At 43.6% G+C, this 14,057-nt stretch overlaps 1 protein-coding gene across 12 annotated transcripts in view; it reads right to left on the bottom strand.

The window, feature by feature from the left end:
* Positions 1 to 14,057, bottom strand: part of LOC115133124 (DENN domain-containing protein 5B-like) — a 76,311-nt gene that overhangs the window by 5,314 nt on the left and 56,940 nt on the right. For 2 of the 12 annotated variants that reach the window (XM_065021670.1, XM_065021672.1), the window contains 14 exons: positions 12,213 to 12,444; positions 10,576 to 10,726; positions 10,221 to 10,314; positions 9,776 to 9,886; positions 7,377 to 7,508; positions 7,027 to 7,179; positions 5,503 to 5,584; positions 5,149 to 5,230; positions 4,858 to 4,986; positions 3,005 to 3,126; positions 2,214 to 2,359; positions 1,408 to 1,449; positions 374 to 680; positions 186 to 268 (listed from right to left, as the gene is read on the bottom strand). In XM_065021670.1, coding sequence (XP_064877742.1) covers positions 186 to 268; positions 374 to 680; positions 1,408 to 1,449; positions 2,214 to 2,359; positions 3,005 to 3,126; positions 4,858 to 4,986; positions 5,149 to 5,230; positions 5,503 to 5,584; positions 7,027 to 7,179; positions 7,377 to 7,508; positions 9,776 to 9,886; positions 10,221 to 10,314; positions 10,576 to 10,726; positions 12,213 to 12,444 — 1,866 coding nt within the window. The remainder of the gene's footprint in view (positions 1 to 185; positions 269 to 373; positions 681 to 1,407; positions 1,450 to 2,213; positions 2,360 to 3,004; positions 3,127 to 4,857; positions 4,987 to 5,148; positions 5,231 to 5,502; positions 5,585 to 7,026; positions 7,180 to 7,376; positions 7,509 to 9,775; positions 9,887 to 10,220; positions 10,315 to 10,575; positions 10,727 to 12,212; positions 12,445 to 14,057) is intronic. The other 10 variants (XM_065021673.1, XM_029666033.2, XM_065021676.1 and 7 more) reach the window with 7 other exon arrangements.

The following is a 14,057-nucleotide window of genomic DNA, read 5'->3' on the forward strand; positions in this document are numbered from 1 at the left end:
GGAGAGTGCTGCAGCAGTCAAAAACCTATTATACAGATCCTTCACTGTCTGAACTCAAATGAACAGATTTAATGGAGAACAAGGTGCTTGTTATTTTTTATTTTTTATCTCAGTCTGTCTCGCACTTTCTCTCTCTACCACACACACACATACACACACACACACACACACACACACACACACACCTCTTTCTCAGGCTTGTGGAAGTGCTTGCAGATGCTGTTCACTGCCTCGCCGATGGCCTCCTGGATTTGAGCTGAGGTGGGCTCTGTAACGGAAGAGCGAGAGGAGACAAAAAGTGAATATCTATAGTTGTCAACAGTAAATCAGGTATTGGTTATGTTATGTCATGTCATGAAGGGGTGTTACTCACTGTATCCGCGTCCTCCCATCGAGGTGATGCTGACGCGTCTGGTCTGACCCGGCGAATGCTGCATGTCGGGCGTGCGACACCCTCTCCCAAAATCCTCATCGGCGTTGGGCAACGCCAGCTCACCAATCAGAACGCGCTCCAGACTGCCGTCGTCCACGCCTTTGCCAAGCCACCGCCCACACGGGAACTTGTAGGTGTGTCCTGTGATCTCGTTGCGGACCATGACACAGTCCACCAACCATTTAGCCAGCAGCCCAGAGTTATCATGACCCAACTGGACTGTAGTCAGCTTACCCATGTTTTGACACTATAGAGAGAGACAAGAGAGAGAAGAATCAGCATCGAGATGTCATTACATGTTTTTTTAATGTTAATTCACAATGATAATTCAGAAATCATTTGTTAACAACAGTATGACTGCTAATTCTATAACTATGCAGTGTCGTCCTCGATCAAATCTAGTCCTACTCATCTATCCAATTGATCAACTGAAAAAGTTGACATTAGACCAATGCACAGCCAATGACAGGGGAGTATTCCTACAATATGCCCTTGTATGCCACTTAGGGGAAAGTTGTGTCCCCTTTCCAGACCTTTTAGTTGAAGGTGAGCTTGGTGCATTGAGTGATATGCATAACATCAGCACCATGTCAAGGAAATGTTAATGTAATGCTAAACTACACAAAGTGGCATTCAAGAACAAACACATACCCCTTCATAAATCTAGAACACCATGAATACCATATAACCAACAGATGGTACCCATCGTTGACGAAGCCCTCAAGCCAGAGAGAGCTGGGTCGTATTCATTAGGGCACACCATAGCAAAATGTTTTGCAACGGATAACAGAAATAGGAGTGTTTGTTATTGGACAACTTCAGGTAGCCCCTCCCCCATTTCAGTCAGTTTTCTTCCGTTTGGTTCCCAATGAATACGACCCTGGAGTCTATGGTACACAGTGAACATTGAGCCTGGGATGATACAAATGGGTCCGGTGGAGAGGAGGGAAGGAGAGGGAGATGACGTTTCTAACCTTGAACATGGCGTCGATGTGAGTGTGTGGCCTGAAAGCAGACTGGGGGAGATGAAGACATGTGTTAGGACATGATGGACAGCACGAGTGGGAATGGATGGACTTGGGATGCTGGTTTCTGGTAGACTACCCTTCACCAGGCTACAAACCAGGCGCATACCCAAACCACCACCATAGTAGCAAAGCTTCTCTAGAGAGATGGTCCACAGAGCTATACTGAACAGTTAGCCATCCCCCAAACCGCTCACAAAGAGCTACCACCCACCACTAGTGAACACGGCACCACTCAGAACAGTAGAGACTATGAAAAGGCTCAGTAGGTAGAATCATGCACTTCCTGAGAGGAAGCAGGTAGGAAAGAGGACGAACGGGAAGTCTGGGTCCATCCGCTCATTGTGCCTGGCAGCATCTCACAGTGTTTACTACTATTCAAGCATACTTCCAATATCTAGTGGAATATCAAGTGGAATCAGCTACATGAACCCAACTTCTAACTCATCAACCCCGGCTTTGAGTGGAAGGAATGGATAAATGAACGAGTGAATGAGGAGATAGGGGATTAGTAGTAAGTATGGAATGGTAGAGAGCGAGTTAGACAGAGTCTTCTGCCTTATGAGACCATGCGTGAGTTCATGCCACAAAAAGGAAACAGCCACCCACTTCAACCCAGTGGGCAGCGAACAATGACTCAGTGATGGTCTCAGCAAAACCATCAATCGATGCTGATGTAATCTTGCTGCAGAACATCACAGAGACATGAGAGGAGGAGTAGGGGCCCTGGCTGTTGGATCATAGTTCAGACTCACATCGAAGGTCATCTCCAGGATGTTCTTGGTGATCTGCCTGACGCCCGAGTCACCCAGCTCACCCGACACACACACCCACGGGTTGGAGGTCGTCATGGCGTTGCTCAGCTTCTTGATGGGGATGATGACGGCGCGGTACGGGATCACTACAGGGACAAAAAAAAGTAGTACAGTCCCTCTCAGTGCAACACAGAAAGAATAAATGTATTCATAGTTTTATAGTTAAATATAACAAGGGCAAACTAAATCAGGGAGATTTCAGTGGATTGCACTGCTTTAGAGTAATAATAAATGTATGAATTTTACTATAAAAAAATTATCACAGTTTTGCCTAACGGCAGGCAAGGGTTCCAGAGAAAGCTAACCCAGGGCTATTGGTGATCTTTCAATCTTTGATTACATGCTCATCGCCTCATGCTTTATTCAGGTTAACACTGTCTCTGCCATTGATCCAAGTTATATTCCTATCCATCTACATTAACCTCCATGGAAAACAGTGATAGGCCAAGGCAATCAAACCAGTTAAGACTCTCCAAAGCCTACCATCCATCCTCTCCGCAGTGGCAGAGTGGAAAGATTTGCTGTGGGTGACTTGTGGTAAGTTAAAGTGGTTGACTTCTAGTTAAGTTGTTTTAGCTAGTGTGCAGACTGATCGAGGTAATGGCACAGGTGAAATAGAATTAGTCAACCGTCTTATGATGTGACTGTGTTCTGTATAGGATGAGGTAATTTAGTGGTTATATTATGGTCATATTGAGGTTGAACCGTGGTTATGTTGAAGTCCTACTCACTGATGGTGGTGAAGACACTGGTGAAACAAAAGTAGTCGACAGTGTTGAGGGAGAGCAGGTGAAACAGGAACTGCTCCTTCTCCTCCTCACAGCGCAGGAAGGCGTAGCGCTTATACAACTTCCTGGGAACACCACAACACACACTTAATACACATTAACCATAGCTTCCACACTGTCAATAATAATAATAATAATAATATGTGTGTGTGTGTGTGTGTGTACAGTTGAAGTCGGAAGTTTACATACACATTAGCCAAATACATTAACTCATTTTTTTTTTTTACAATTCCTGACATTTAATCAGAGTAAAAAGTCCCTGTTTTAGGTAAGTTAGGATCACCACTTTATTTTAAGAATGTGAAATGTCAGAATAATAGTAGAGAGAATCATTTATTTCAGCTTTTATTTACATTCCCAGTGGGTCAGAAGTTTACACACACTCAATTAGTATTTGGTAGCATTGCTGTTAAATTGTTTAACTTGGGTCAAATGTTCCGGGTAGCCTTCCACAAGCTTCCCACAATAAGTTGGGTGAATTCCGGCCCATTCCTCCTGACAGAGCTGGTGTAACTGAGTCAGGTGTGTAGGCCTCCTTGCTCGCACACGCTTTTTCAGTTCTGCCTACAAATGTTCTATGGGATTGAGGTCAGGGCTTTGTGATGGCCACTCCAATACCTTGACTTTGTTGTCCTTAAGCCATTTTGCCACAACTTTGGAAGGATGTTTGGGGTCATTGCCCATTTGGAAGACCCATTTGTGACCAAGCTTTAACTTCCTGACTGATGTCTTGAGATGTGGCTTCATTATATCCACATCATTTTTCTACCTCATGATGCCATCTATTTTGTGAAGTGCACCAGTCCCTCCTGCAGCAAAGCACCCCCACAACATGATGCTGCCACTCCCGTGCTTCACGGTTGGGATGGTGTTCTTCAGCTTGCAAGCCACCCCTTTTCCTCCAAACATAATGATGGTCATTATGGCCAAACATTTCCATTTTTGTTTCATCAGACTAGAGGACATTTCTGCATAAAGTACGATCTTTGTCCCCCATGTGCAGTTGCAAACCATAGTCTGGCTTTTTAAAGGCGGTTTTGGAGCAGTGGCTTCTTCCTTGCTGAGCGGCCTTTCAGGTTATGTCGATTTAGGACTCGTTTTACTGTGGATATAGATACTTTTGTACCCGTTTCCTCCAGTATCTTCACATGGTATGATTTGCACTTTTCGCACCAAAGTACGTTCATCTCTAGGAGACAGAACACGTCTCCTTCCTGAGCAGTATGACAGCTGTGTGGTCCCATGGTGTTTATAGTTGCGTACTATTGTTTGTACAGATGAATGTGGTACCTTCAGGCGTTTGGAAATTGCTCCCAAGGATGAACCAGACTTGTGGAGGTCGACAATTTATTTTCTGAAGTCTTGGCTGATTTCTTTTGATTTTCCCATGATATCAAGCAAAGAGGCACTGGGTTTGAAGGTAGGCCATGAAATACATCCACAGGTACACCTTCAATTGACTCAAATGATGTCAATTAGAATATCAGAAGCTTCTAAAGCCATGACATCATTTTCTGGAATTTTCCAAGCTGTTTAAATGCACAGTCAACTTAGTGTATGTAAACTTCTGACCCACTGGAATTGTGATACAGTGAATTATAAGTGAAATAACCTGTCTGTAAACAAATATTGGAAAAATTACTTGTGCCATGCACAAAGTAGGAGTCCTTACCGAGTGGCCAAAACGAGAGTTAGTTAACAAGAAATGTGTGGAGTGGTTGAAAAACTAGTTTTAATGACTCCAACCTAAGTGTATGTACACTTCCGACTTCAACTGTATGTGTGTGTGTGTGTACTTGGTTAAGGCTTGGCGGGACAGCAGCTGTTTGAGGTGTTGGGAGAGTAGCTTCTTCTCCAGAGAAAGACGGATCCAGGCCCTCGCTCTGCCCACATCAGTCTTTATCTCCCCCATACTCTGGATGTGCCTGAGAAAGGGAGGCGTGGAGATGTGATAGAGAAGGTGAGGAGGTTAGAAATATAACAGCAAATAACAAAACAAATTGTTGACTCACATGGATTAATTTGTGAGATATTACCAACAACCTATGACACATCGTAATGTACAGGTAGTGGTAGGTAATTCATACCTCATATCCTGTATGACGGACGCTCGCAGTGATGGCATCCCTATTGACGACTCAGACTTTCGTCTCTCTGGACCATTTGACACTGTGGGAGGGAGAAAGAAGGACACACACACATCTCAGCTTTGGCAGCGCTCCAATTTAAAATAAATATATCAGATGCCACTGGAGTGTGAAAGGTCTGTAGATTCATTTGAAAATGTAGTATTTCAGTGGATTATTGGGTATGGATAGTGTGTGACTGAATGGATTGAGGGTAGGAGTGACATGTGTTTTATGTCAATGTTGTATATTAAGGTGTGTGTGTGTGTGTGTGTGTGTGTGTGTGTTTATATATGTGTATGTGGGTGTTCTTACCTGGTGACTCTGCCTGATGCTGCTCCAGTTTCTCCTCTCTGGCCTGGTAGTGCAGAAGATGGGACCACAGAGCTGACTTCCCCTACAGGGGTCACAGTCCAGAGGTTAGAGGTCAACCCACACACTTAACTTCTTTGGGCTAGGGGTTAGTATTCGCAAGTTTGGATGAATGAGGTGCCAAAAGTAAACTGCCTGTTACTCAGGCCCAGAAGCTAGGATATTCATATAATTGGTAGTATTAGATAGAAAATACTCTAACGTTTCCAAAACTGTTACAATAATGTCTGTCAGTATAACAGAACAGATATGGCAGGCAAAAACCAGGGGACAATCCATCCAGAATTTTTTTTTCTCCAGCTCACCCTTGATTACTATGGCTGTCAATGGGAATATAAAAGGAAGTCCTCCCAGATTGCAGTTCCTAGGGCTTCCACTAGATGTCAACAGTCTTTAGAAAGAGTTTCAGGCTTGTTTAAAAAAAAAAAATTGTTAGAATTTATAGTGTTAGTAAGTGGCTCCCATTTTGGCTGTAGTGTTTGTTTCGTATTCCGGTAAATGCGCGTACTTCATTATTTATCTCCGTTAATGGTCTCCGGTATTCTCAGTCTTAAATTTGATTGTTTATTTACATATTAGGGTACCTGGGGATTGATTATGATCGTTATTTGATATGTTTGGAAGAAGTTTATTGGTAATTTTACAGGATTCATTTGTATGCATTTTTAACGAGGGAAACCAGTGGATTACTGAGTCTAGCGCGCCAATGAAACAGACTTTTCTGGGATATAGAAGGACTTCATCGAACAAAATGACCATTTGTTATGTAGCTGGGACCCTTGTGATTGCAACCAGATGAAGATCTTCAAAGGTAAGTGATTTATTTTATCGCCATTTCTGACTTTCAAGCCTCTGCTTAGTTGGAAAATATATGTAATGCTTTTGTGTGCGGGGCCCTGTCCTCAGATAATTGCATGGTGTGCTTTCGCCATAAAGCCTTTTTGAAATCTGACAACGTGGCTGGATTAACAAGAAGCTTTTAAATGATGTATGACAATTGTATTTTCATTAATGTTTAATATTACGATTTCTATAATTTGAATTTCGCGCTCGACACTTTCACCGGATGATGGCCAGGTGGGCCGATAGCGTCCCAATGATCCGTAAGAAGTTAATAGCCAATACACTCCCTAATACAGGAAACGATGCACTTCCAATAGCTAATACATTCACTAATAATACTAGACTATAGATAGAGGATTACCAGTCAATAAGCCTAATGAAATAGGGTCATATGGTTATTACTATAAGACCGGATTAACCAAAGTGTTGGTAGACTGACCTCTGACCTATAGCCAATAGCAGGCTCTTCCAAGTAGAGCACTGAGCATGAGGAGGGTTTACATTATAAACGCAATGTCATCATTACGATAAAACCTGATTAGAGAGAGTGTGTGTGCATGTATGTGTGTGTTTCTGTTCAGTGCATGTGTATGCACGTGTGTGTGTTTGTGTGTCTCTACAGACCTGTTTGACTTGTAGGCCGTGGCTCCAGATCCTCTCCAGCAGGTCACAGAGGGAGGCGATGAGAGTGTTCTCCTCCAGACCTGTGATGTTGGCCTCCCCATGACCCAGCTCCACCGCCTCCCTGCCCATCTTCTCCACCAACATACGCTTAGTCTGGAGACAGGAGACACAGCAACATGGTCAACACAACATGACCCTTACACATAGGATACAATCAACCGGTTTGTAGACAGGAACCAATCCCCTCATAACTACACCAAGCAACACAAAATTGGACCAATATACATTGGAGACACATAGCAACTGCAACTTGACCAATACCACAATATATTTCACATGTACTGACTCACCTTCATGCGACACTCCTTGAGTAGTCCCTCTACAAACTTCCAGTTGGTCTGAGCGATGACGGCAGGTGAGAGGTCAGACAGCTTGGGCTGACGGAGGTTCTTCCCCAGGCTCCGAGCCTCCTGCATGTACTTCTGATGGAAACAGAGATGGAGCAACAGTCAGCTCTGTCTGTAAAACTCTACAGTCATGGCCAAAAGTTTTGAGAATGACAAAAATATTAATTTCCACAAAGTTTGCTGCCTAAGTGTCTTTAGATATTTTTGTCAGATGCTACTATAGATTCCTGAAGTATAATTACAATAATTTCATAAGTTTCACAGGTTTTATTGACAATTGCACGAAGTTGATGCAAAGAGTCAATATTTGCAGTGCTGACCCTTCTTTTTCAAGACTTCTGCAATCCACCCTGGCATGCTGTCAATTAACTTCTGGGCCACATCCTGACTGATGGCAGCCCATTCTTGCATAATCAATGCTTGAAGTTTGTCAGAATTTGTGGGTTTTTGTTTGTCCACCCGCCTCTTGAGGATTGACCACAAATTCCCAATGGGATTAAGGTCTGGGGAGTTTCCTGGCCATGGACCCAAAATATCGATGTTTTGTTCCCCGAGCCACTTAGTTATCACTTTTGCCTTATGGCAAGGTGCTCCATCATGCTGGAAAAGGCATTGTTCGTCACCAAACTGTTCCTGGATGGAGAAGTTGCTCTCGGAGGATGTGTCGGTACCATTCTTCATTTATGGCTGTGTTCTTAGGCACATTGTGAGTGAGCCCACTCCCTTGGCTGAGAAGCAACCCCACACACATGAATGGTCTCAGGATGCTTTACTGTTGGCATGACACAGGACTGATGGTAGCGCTCACCTTGTTTTTTTCCAGACAAGCCATCTTCCGGATGCCCCAAACAATCGGAAAGGGGATTCATCAGAGAAAATGACTTTACCCCAGTTCTCAGCAGTCCAATACCTATACCTTTTGCAGAATATGAGTCTGTCCCTGATGTTTTTCCTAGAGAGAAGTGGCTTCTTTGCTGCCCTTCTTGACACCAGTCCATCCTCCAAAAGTCTTCGCCTCACTGTGCGTGCAGATGCACTCACACCTGCCTGCTGCCATTCCTGAGCAAGCTCTGTACTGGTGGTGGCCCGATCCCACAGCTGAATCAACTTTAGGAGACGGTCCTGGTGCTTGCTGGACTTTCTTGTGCGCCGTGAAGCCTTCTTCACAACAATGGAACCGCTCTCCTTGAAGTTCTTGATGATCTGATAATGGTTGGTTGAGGTGCACTCTTACTGGCAGCAATATCCTTGCATATGTGAAGCCCTTTTTGTGCAAAGCAATGATGACGGCACGTGTTTCCTTCCAGGTAACTATGGATGACAGAGGAAGAACAATGATTCCAAGCACCACCCTCCTTTTGAAGCTTCCAGTCTGTTATTTGAACTCAATCAGCATGACAGAGTGATCTCCAGCCTTGTGAGTGTTGACGAGGACACCTGTGTTAAAGGGGGAATCACTGACATGATGTCAGCTGGTCCTTTTGTGGCAAGGCTGAAATGCAGTGGAATTGTTTTTGGGGGATTCAGTTCATTTGCATGGCAAAGAGGGACTTTGCAATTCATCTATTCACTCTTCATAACATTCTGGAGTATATGCAAATTGCCATCATACAAACTGAGGCAGCAGACTTTGTGAAAATGTATATTTGTGTCATTCTCAAAACTTTTGGCCACGATAAACTAATATTAACCATTACAGGTGGATGGAGGGACATTTCTCAGTTGGGTCCAACTGTAAGAGAGGTTGTGTAAGGGTAGAATTGAGGGCAGACATTGTGGTTTTTGTACAGTCTTGAATACCTTTTAGCAAACGTTGGGATGTGGCGGGGGGTTATGTGCTCATAGAGAAAACAAGGCAAAGTAAAAATATCATTTTCTGTTTACTTCTCCACAGAGAGTTGAGGCGCTGAGCCCATTTCAGTGACACACTCTGGTGAGTTCACTCTAGTTGACTTAAATTGGCCTGAATCTGAAATGATTCTGCCATCTTATATGATTTTGTATCGTTACGATTCAGTAATTCCCTTCTCATCTCTCTCCTCCCCACAGAGATACAGAACTATAAAAGGGTAGGAAGAGGAGAGAGATGAGGGAAAACAAGATCCTCTGCAGAGCCATGACTTACTCTTTCAGTGCTGTCGACTTTAACCAATGTGACAGGTGCATGGGGGATCTATCAAACAGAGCCACTGTGTGTGTGAGTAAGCAGGGATTGTGTGTATGTGTGAAGCAGGACTGGAGTGGAGAAGTGGAGTGGGGGTCATCTTGGGGGTAGGGGTAGATTTTGGGGGTAGAGGCAGTTTTTGGGGGTTAGTGGGAGGGTCCGTCACTCCTCCACATACCAGGCAGCACTCAGAGGCAGACTTTTTTGGTGGTTTGAGGGGCGGGGGAGACGCCTTGTCCCACTCCCAAAACGCCATGGAGTTCTGCAGGACTAGACACCCCTCTACCTGCTGAGAGGTGGTACGGCCCAACCCCAACGCACAGGACCCACAGAAAAGACAGGAACGAGAAAAGAAAGTAAAAGAAGCACCATGCACATGAATGCACAGGACATTCAAATAATAGAAACTAAAAAACAAAGAGAAGTTCAAGAGAAAACAAGCTACAGAAACAAAACATGACATCAGTTAAGAACAAGGACGGACAGGCTTTGAAAAAGGAACCAAGCTAAGACGAAAAGAAGAAACTCAAAAGAAATCAAATAAAAAAGGAACATAAAGGCATGCTATGGAACCAGAGGGAGAGGAGAGGATGAAGAGGGAGGACGGTGTGACATGCCCGTACCTCTTTGAGGTCGTTATCTAGAGTCAGGTGTTCTGTTTGTTGTCTGTGACGGTCTTTCCTACGCTGAGCCGTAGCGGTACGATTGGACCACCTGCTGACAGACATAACACTGTTAACCACATAAACATTTATATAGACTCTACTCAACTACATAATAAAAAATAAAAACATTTAAAAAACTAAAACATAAAAAAACAACATAATACAGATGGAAAATTGGTAATAAACACTTGTTAACTTGGACTACATCACCATAACACAACTGTAACGTGTTCAAACCGTTACCAGTACCATTTTTTCCAAGAAACAATGGCCGTTATTGGTTGGCTCTTCGGTAATGGAATCATATACTCACTTGTTATTGGTGGGTCCGACTGAGAGCACGTCAGACTGCAGCTTGGGGAAGAAGCCCTGTTCATATTTGCCCTGTCCAATCTTCATATCCAACAGGTGGGGGTGGATGGCTGTGTGGTCGATCTTCATCAGCCGCTGTTCGATGGCCTGGGCTGGGCAGGGAGATCAAATCAAGAGGGGGGATTTTGAGTAAGGCCTTCTTTTGGTATAACCACTACTTGAGAATACATTTAGTACAATGCTAGGACTAAACCTTTTGAGTTGACTTTGAATGAAAAGAGACACCCACACAAGCTCCCACTCTTGTGCTCCTCTAAACAAAGCTTGGCAGGTCATCAAAGCATAGTGTTTTTTCAATTCACTACAGGACATGCTGTACTGCGGCCCTTTCCTCCTCCCCTCTCCCTCATTATCTATAAACACCACGCTCTCTTCATCTCGCTGCTTGCTCTTTCTTTCTCCGTCTTTCTGTTTGCTCTCCAAACCTACCTCCTTCTCTAACAATTTCCTTTAATGGACACAAGGTAGAGAAAACAGACGCAGTACGACTCAATCCAAACCAACAAGGCATCTGTCAATTAACCTCTGCTCACGGTGATAAACAGCGCATTTGTTGGCGAGGTAATTCGTTACATGGCTCGTATGAGATATTTTTGTTGTTGTCTAACAAAACCCTCCGAATGTATCTTCCAATCTCAGTCCTCATTGTTTGTCAGACAGGAGAGAGAGGAGCACCGGAGTGACTGAGGGAAATTAAGTAGAATAGAAGAGTTTCTTTTGTGTGTATAATTGGGGAACTGCACGCGCCACCACCTCTGAAAGAGCTCCCCCTGAACAATTAGGCTTTTACAGAACTCGTTCCATTAAAGTCTGCCAGGTCAGACCCTGCCAATTGACTCCACCTATACCTGTACCACGGACGTGAGCACGCACACACACACCCTATTCATTGTCTGTGAGAGTGTCTGGTCAGGTCTTTTTTAAATCTTAATTAGTACCCATTTGGCTTGCCCTTGTTAAGTCTCTGCTGCGTAGGCAAAAGGAAGTGAGGAAGCCAGACTCAGGACTGACTGAGTGGGGTAGGGGCGGCGGGAGTGTTTTGGGGGAAGCGCTTGTGTGTGTGTGTGTGTGTGTGTGTGTGTGTGTGTGTGTGTGTGTGTGCGTGTGAGAGAGAGAATGAAAGAAGAGAAATAGAGCATAGAAGAATGAGCTTTGTGGGGTGAGGCTTTCTTTGAGACAAAGACAAAAAGGCAGAATAGGCCAAGGGGAGCACCTGCTGAGTGGAGAGAAGTCTGCTGTTTCCAATGAACACATGAAAGAGGTCAAGAAGGAGAAGAGGATGATGAGATGGAAAGTAATAGGATGGATGTGGAAAGAGATGGATTTAAAAGGAGTCCTGTGTGACCTCTTAAAGCATCGTTGGTATGCCAGCCAGGCAGACAGACTGATAGAGACAGCAGTCATCCACAGCATGCTGATCAGACAGACGGCGCAGGAGAGGACATTCTAATTCAACTCCAAACTTTCAATTAGTCCCTCTCCTTATTTCTCTGTTACCTACCTATCCCTCTCTGTCGATCTCTCTCGCGCTCCCCCCCCACACTCCCCCACCCCACTCCCTGCTCTCTTCTCACTCACCTGACTCCTTGAGGACGGTGCACCTCTGGTAGTTGGAGGATCTCAGACTTGGGGCTCTAACATTGTATAGACGAGCTTTATCGATGCGTCCGTCGAACACGCGGAGCAGCGGCTCCTTCTCCTCCCATTGGGACATGATCTTGTTGTCGATGAAGGTGGCGAACATCTGGGTCTCGATGAAGTGGGACAGGAAGGGCAGGTAGGGCTCTGGCTGGTCAGACAGGAAGGATGCCTGGAGAGAGGGGAGATCTGTTAGTACAGACACAGATACATTAACATGCATGCACTTGCAGGGAAAGATAAGACAAATACTAGTAGGTAGGGAAAGCAACAAATGTAATTACAAAATGATATAGGTGCACACAGGGATGGACAAAAACTACAAAATACATTTACTAAACACCATAAAGATCAATGTATCAAAATAAACTACAAAATACTTGTCTTTTGAAAAGTATTTGATTAAAAATACATGTATTTTGTATTTTGAAATACATTTACTTACTATAACTGTGTTATGTTGTTGTTTATCTACCTTAGTTGAATGCACTGACTATAAGTCACTCCGGATAAGAGTGTCTGCTAAATGACCAAAATGTAAAAATGAACTAAAATTAACTGCAAAGCACACTGGGTATATTTATTGGCCTTGCTTCGGGGTGGAGATCCTTAAAATACTACTCTGCATGCTTTTTAATAGTTCATTTTTTCATAAACATTTATATTGAGTTAATATAGAAGGCGCGCTTATCACACCATAGTGACATCAAAGGTGGCCACAAAATTGTGAACAGCTATAAATAAAAGTTATAGAAAAGTATTTTGTACTTTGAAAATACAAATTACAGCTCTCGAAGTATCTTGTTACAAAATACAGTGCCTTCAGAAAGTATTCAGACTGTTAGCTTACAGCCTTATTCTCAAATTGATTAAATAATTTTTTCCCCCATCAGCCTACACACCATACCCTATAATGACAAAGTAAAAACAGGTTTTTAGACATTTTTGCTAATATATATATTTTAACTGAAATATGACAAATACATAAGTATTCAGACACTTTACTCAGTATTTTGTTGAAGCACCTTTGGCAGCGATTACAGCCTCGAGTCTTCTTGGGTATGATGCTACAACCTTGGCACACCTGTATTTGGGGCGTTTCTCCCATTCTTCTCTGCAGATCCTTTCAAGCTCTGTCAGGTTGGCAATCCCCACAGCATGATGCTGCCACCACCATGCTTCACCGTAGGTATGGTGCCAGGTTTCCTCCAGACGTAACGCTTGGAATTCAGGCCAAAGAGTTCAAAAACTCGAAGTGGGATGACGTGCCTTTTACTGAGGAGTGGCTTCCGTCTGACCACTCTACCATAAAGGCCTGATTGGTGGAGTGCTGCAAAGATGATTGTCCTTCTGGAAGGTTCTCCCATCTCCACAGAGGAACTCTAGAGCTTCGTCAGAGTGACCATCAAATCAAATCAAATTTTATTTGTCACATACACATGGTTAGCAGATGTTAATGCGAGTGTAGCGAAATGCTTGTGCTTCTAGTTCCGACAATGCAGTGATAACCAACAAGTAATCTAACTAACAATTCCAAAACTACTGTCTTATACACAGTGTAAGGGGATAAAGCATATGTACATAAGGATATATGAATGAGTGATGGTACAGAGCAGCAAACAGTAGATGATATCGAGTACAGTATATACATATGAGATGAGTATGTAGACAAAGTAAACAAAGTGGCATAGTTAAAGTGGCTAGTGATACATGTATTACATAAGGATGCAGTCGATGATGTAGAGTACAGGATATACGTATGCATATGAGATGAATAATGTAGGG

Source organism: Oncorhynchus nerka, linkage group LG8, assembly GCF_034236695.1.
Source record: "Oncorhynchus nerka isolate Pitt River linkage group LG8, Oner_Uvic_2.0, whole genome shotgun sequence".
NCBI classification, from domain to species: Eukaryota; Metazoa; Chordata; class Actinopteri; order Salmoniformes; family Salmonidae; genus Oncorhynchus; species Oncorhynchus nerka.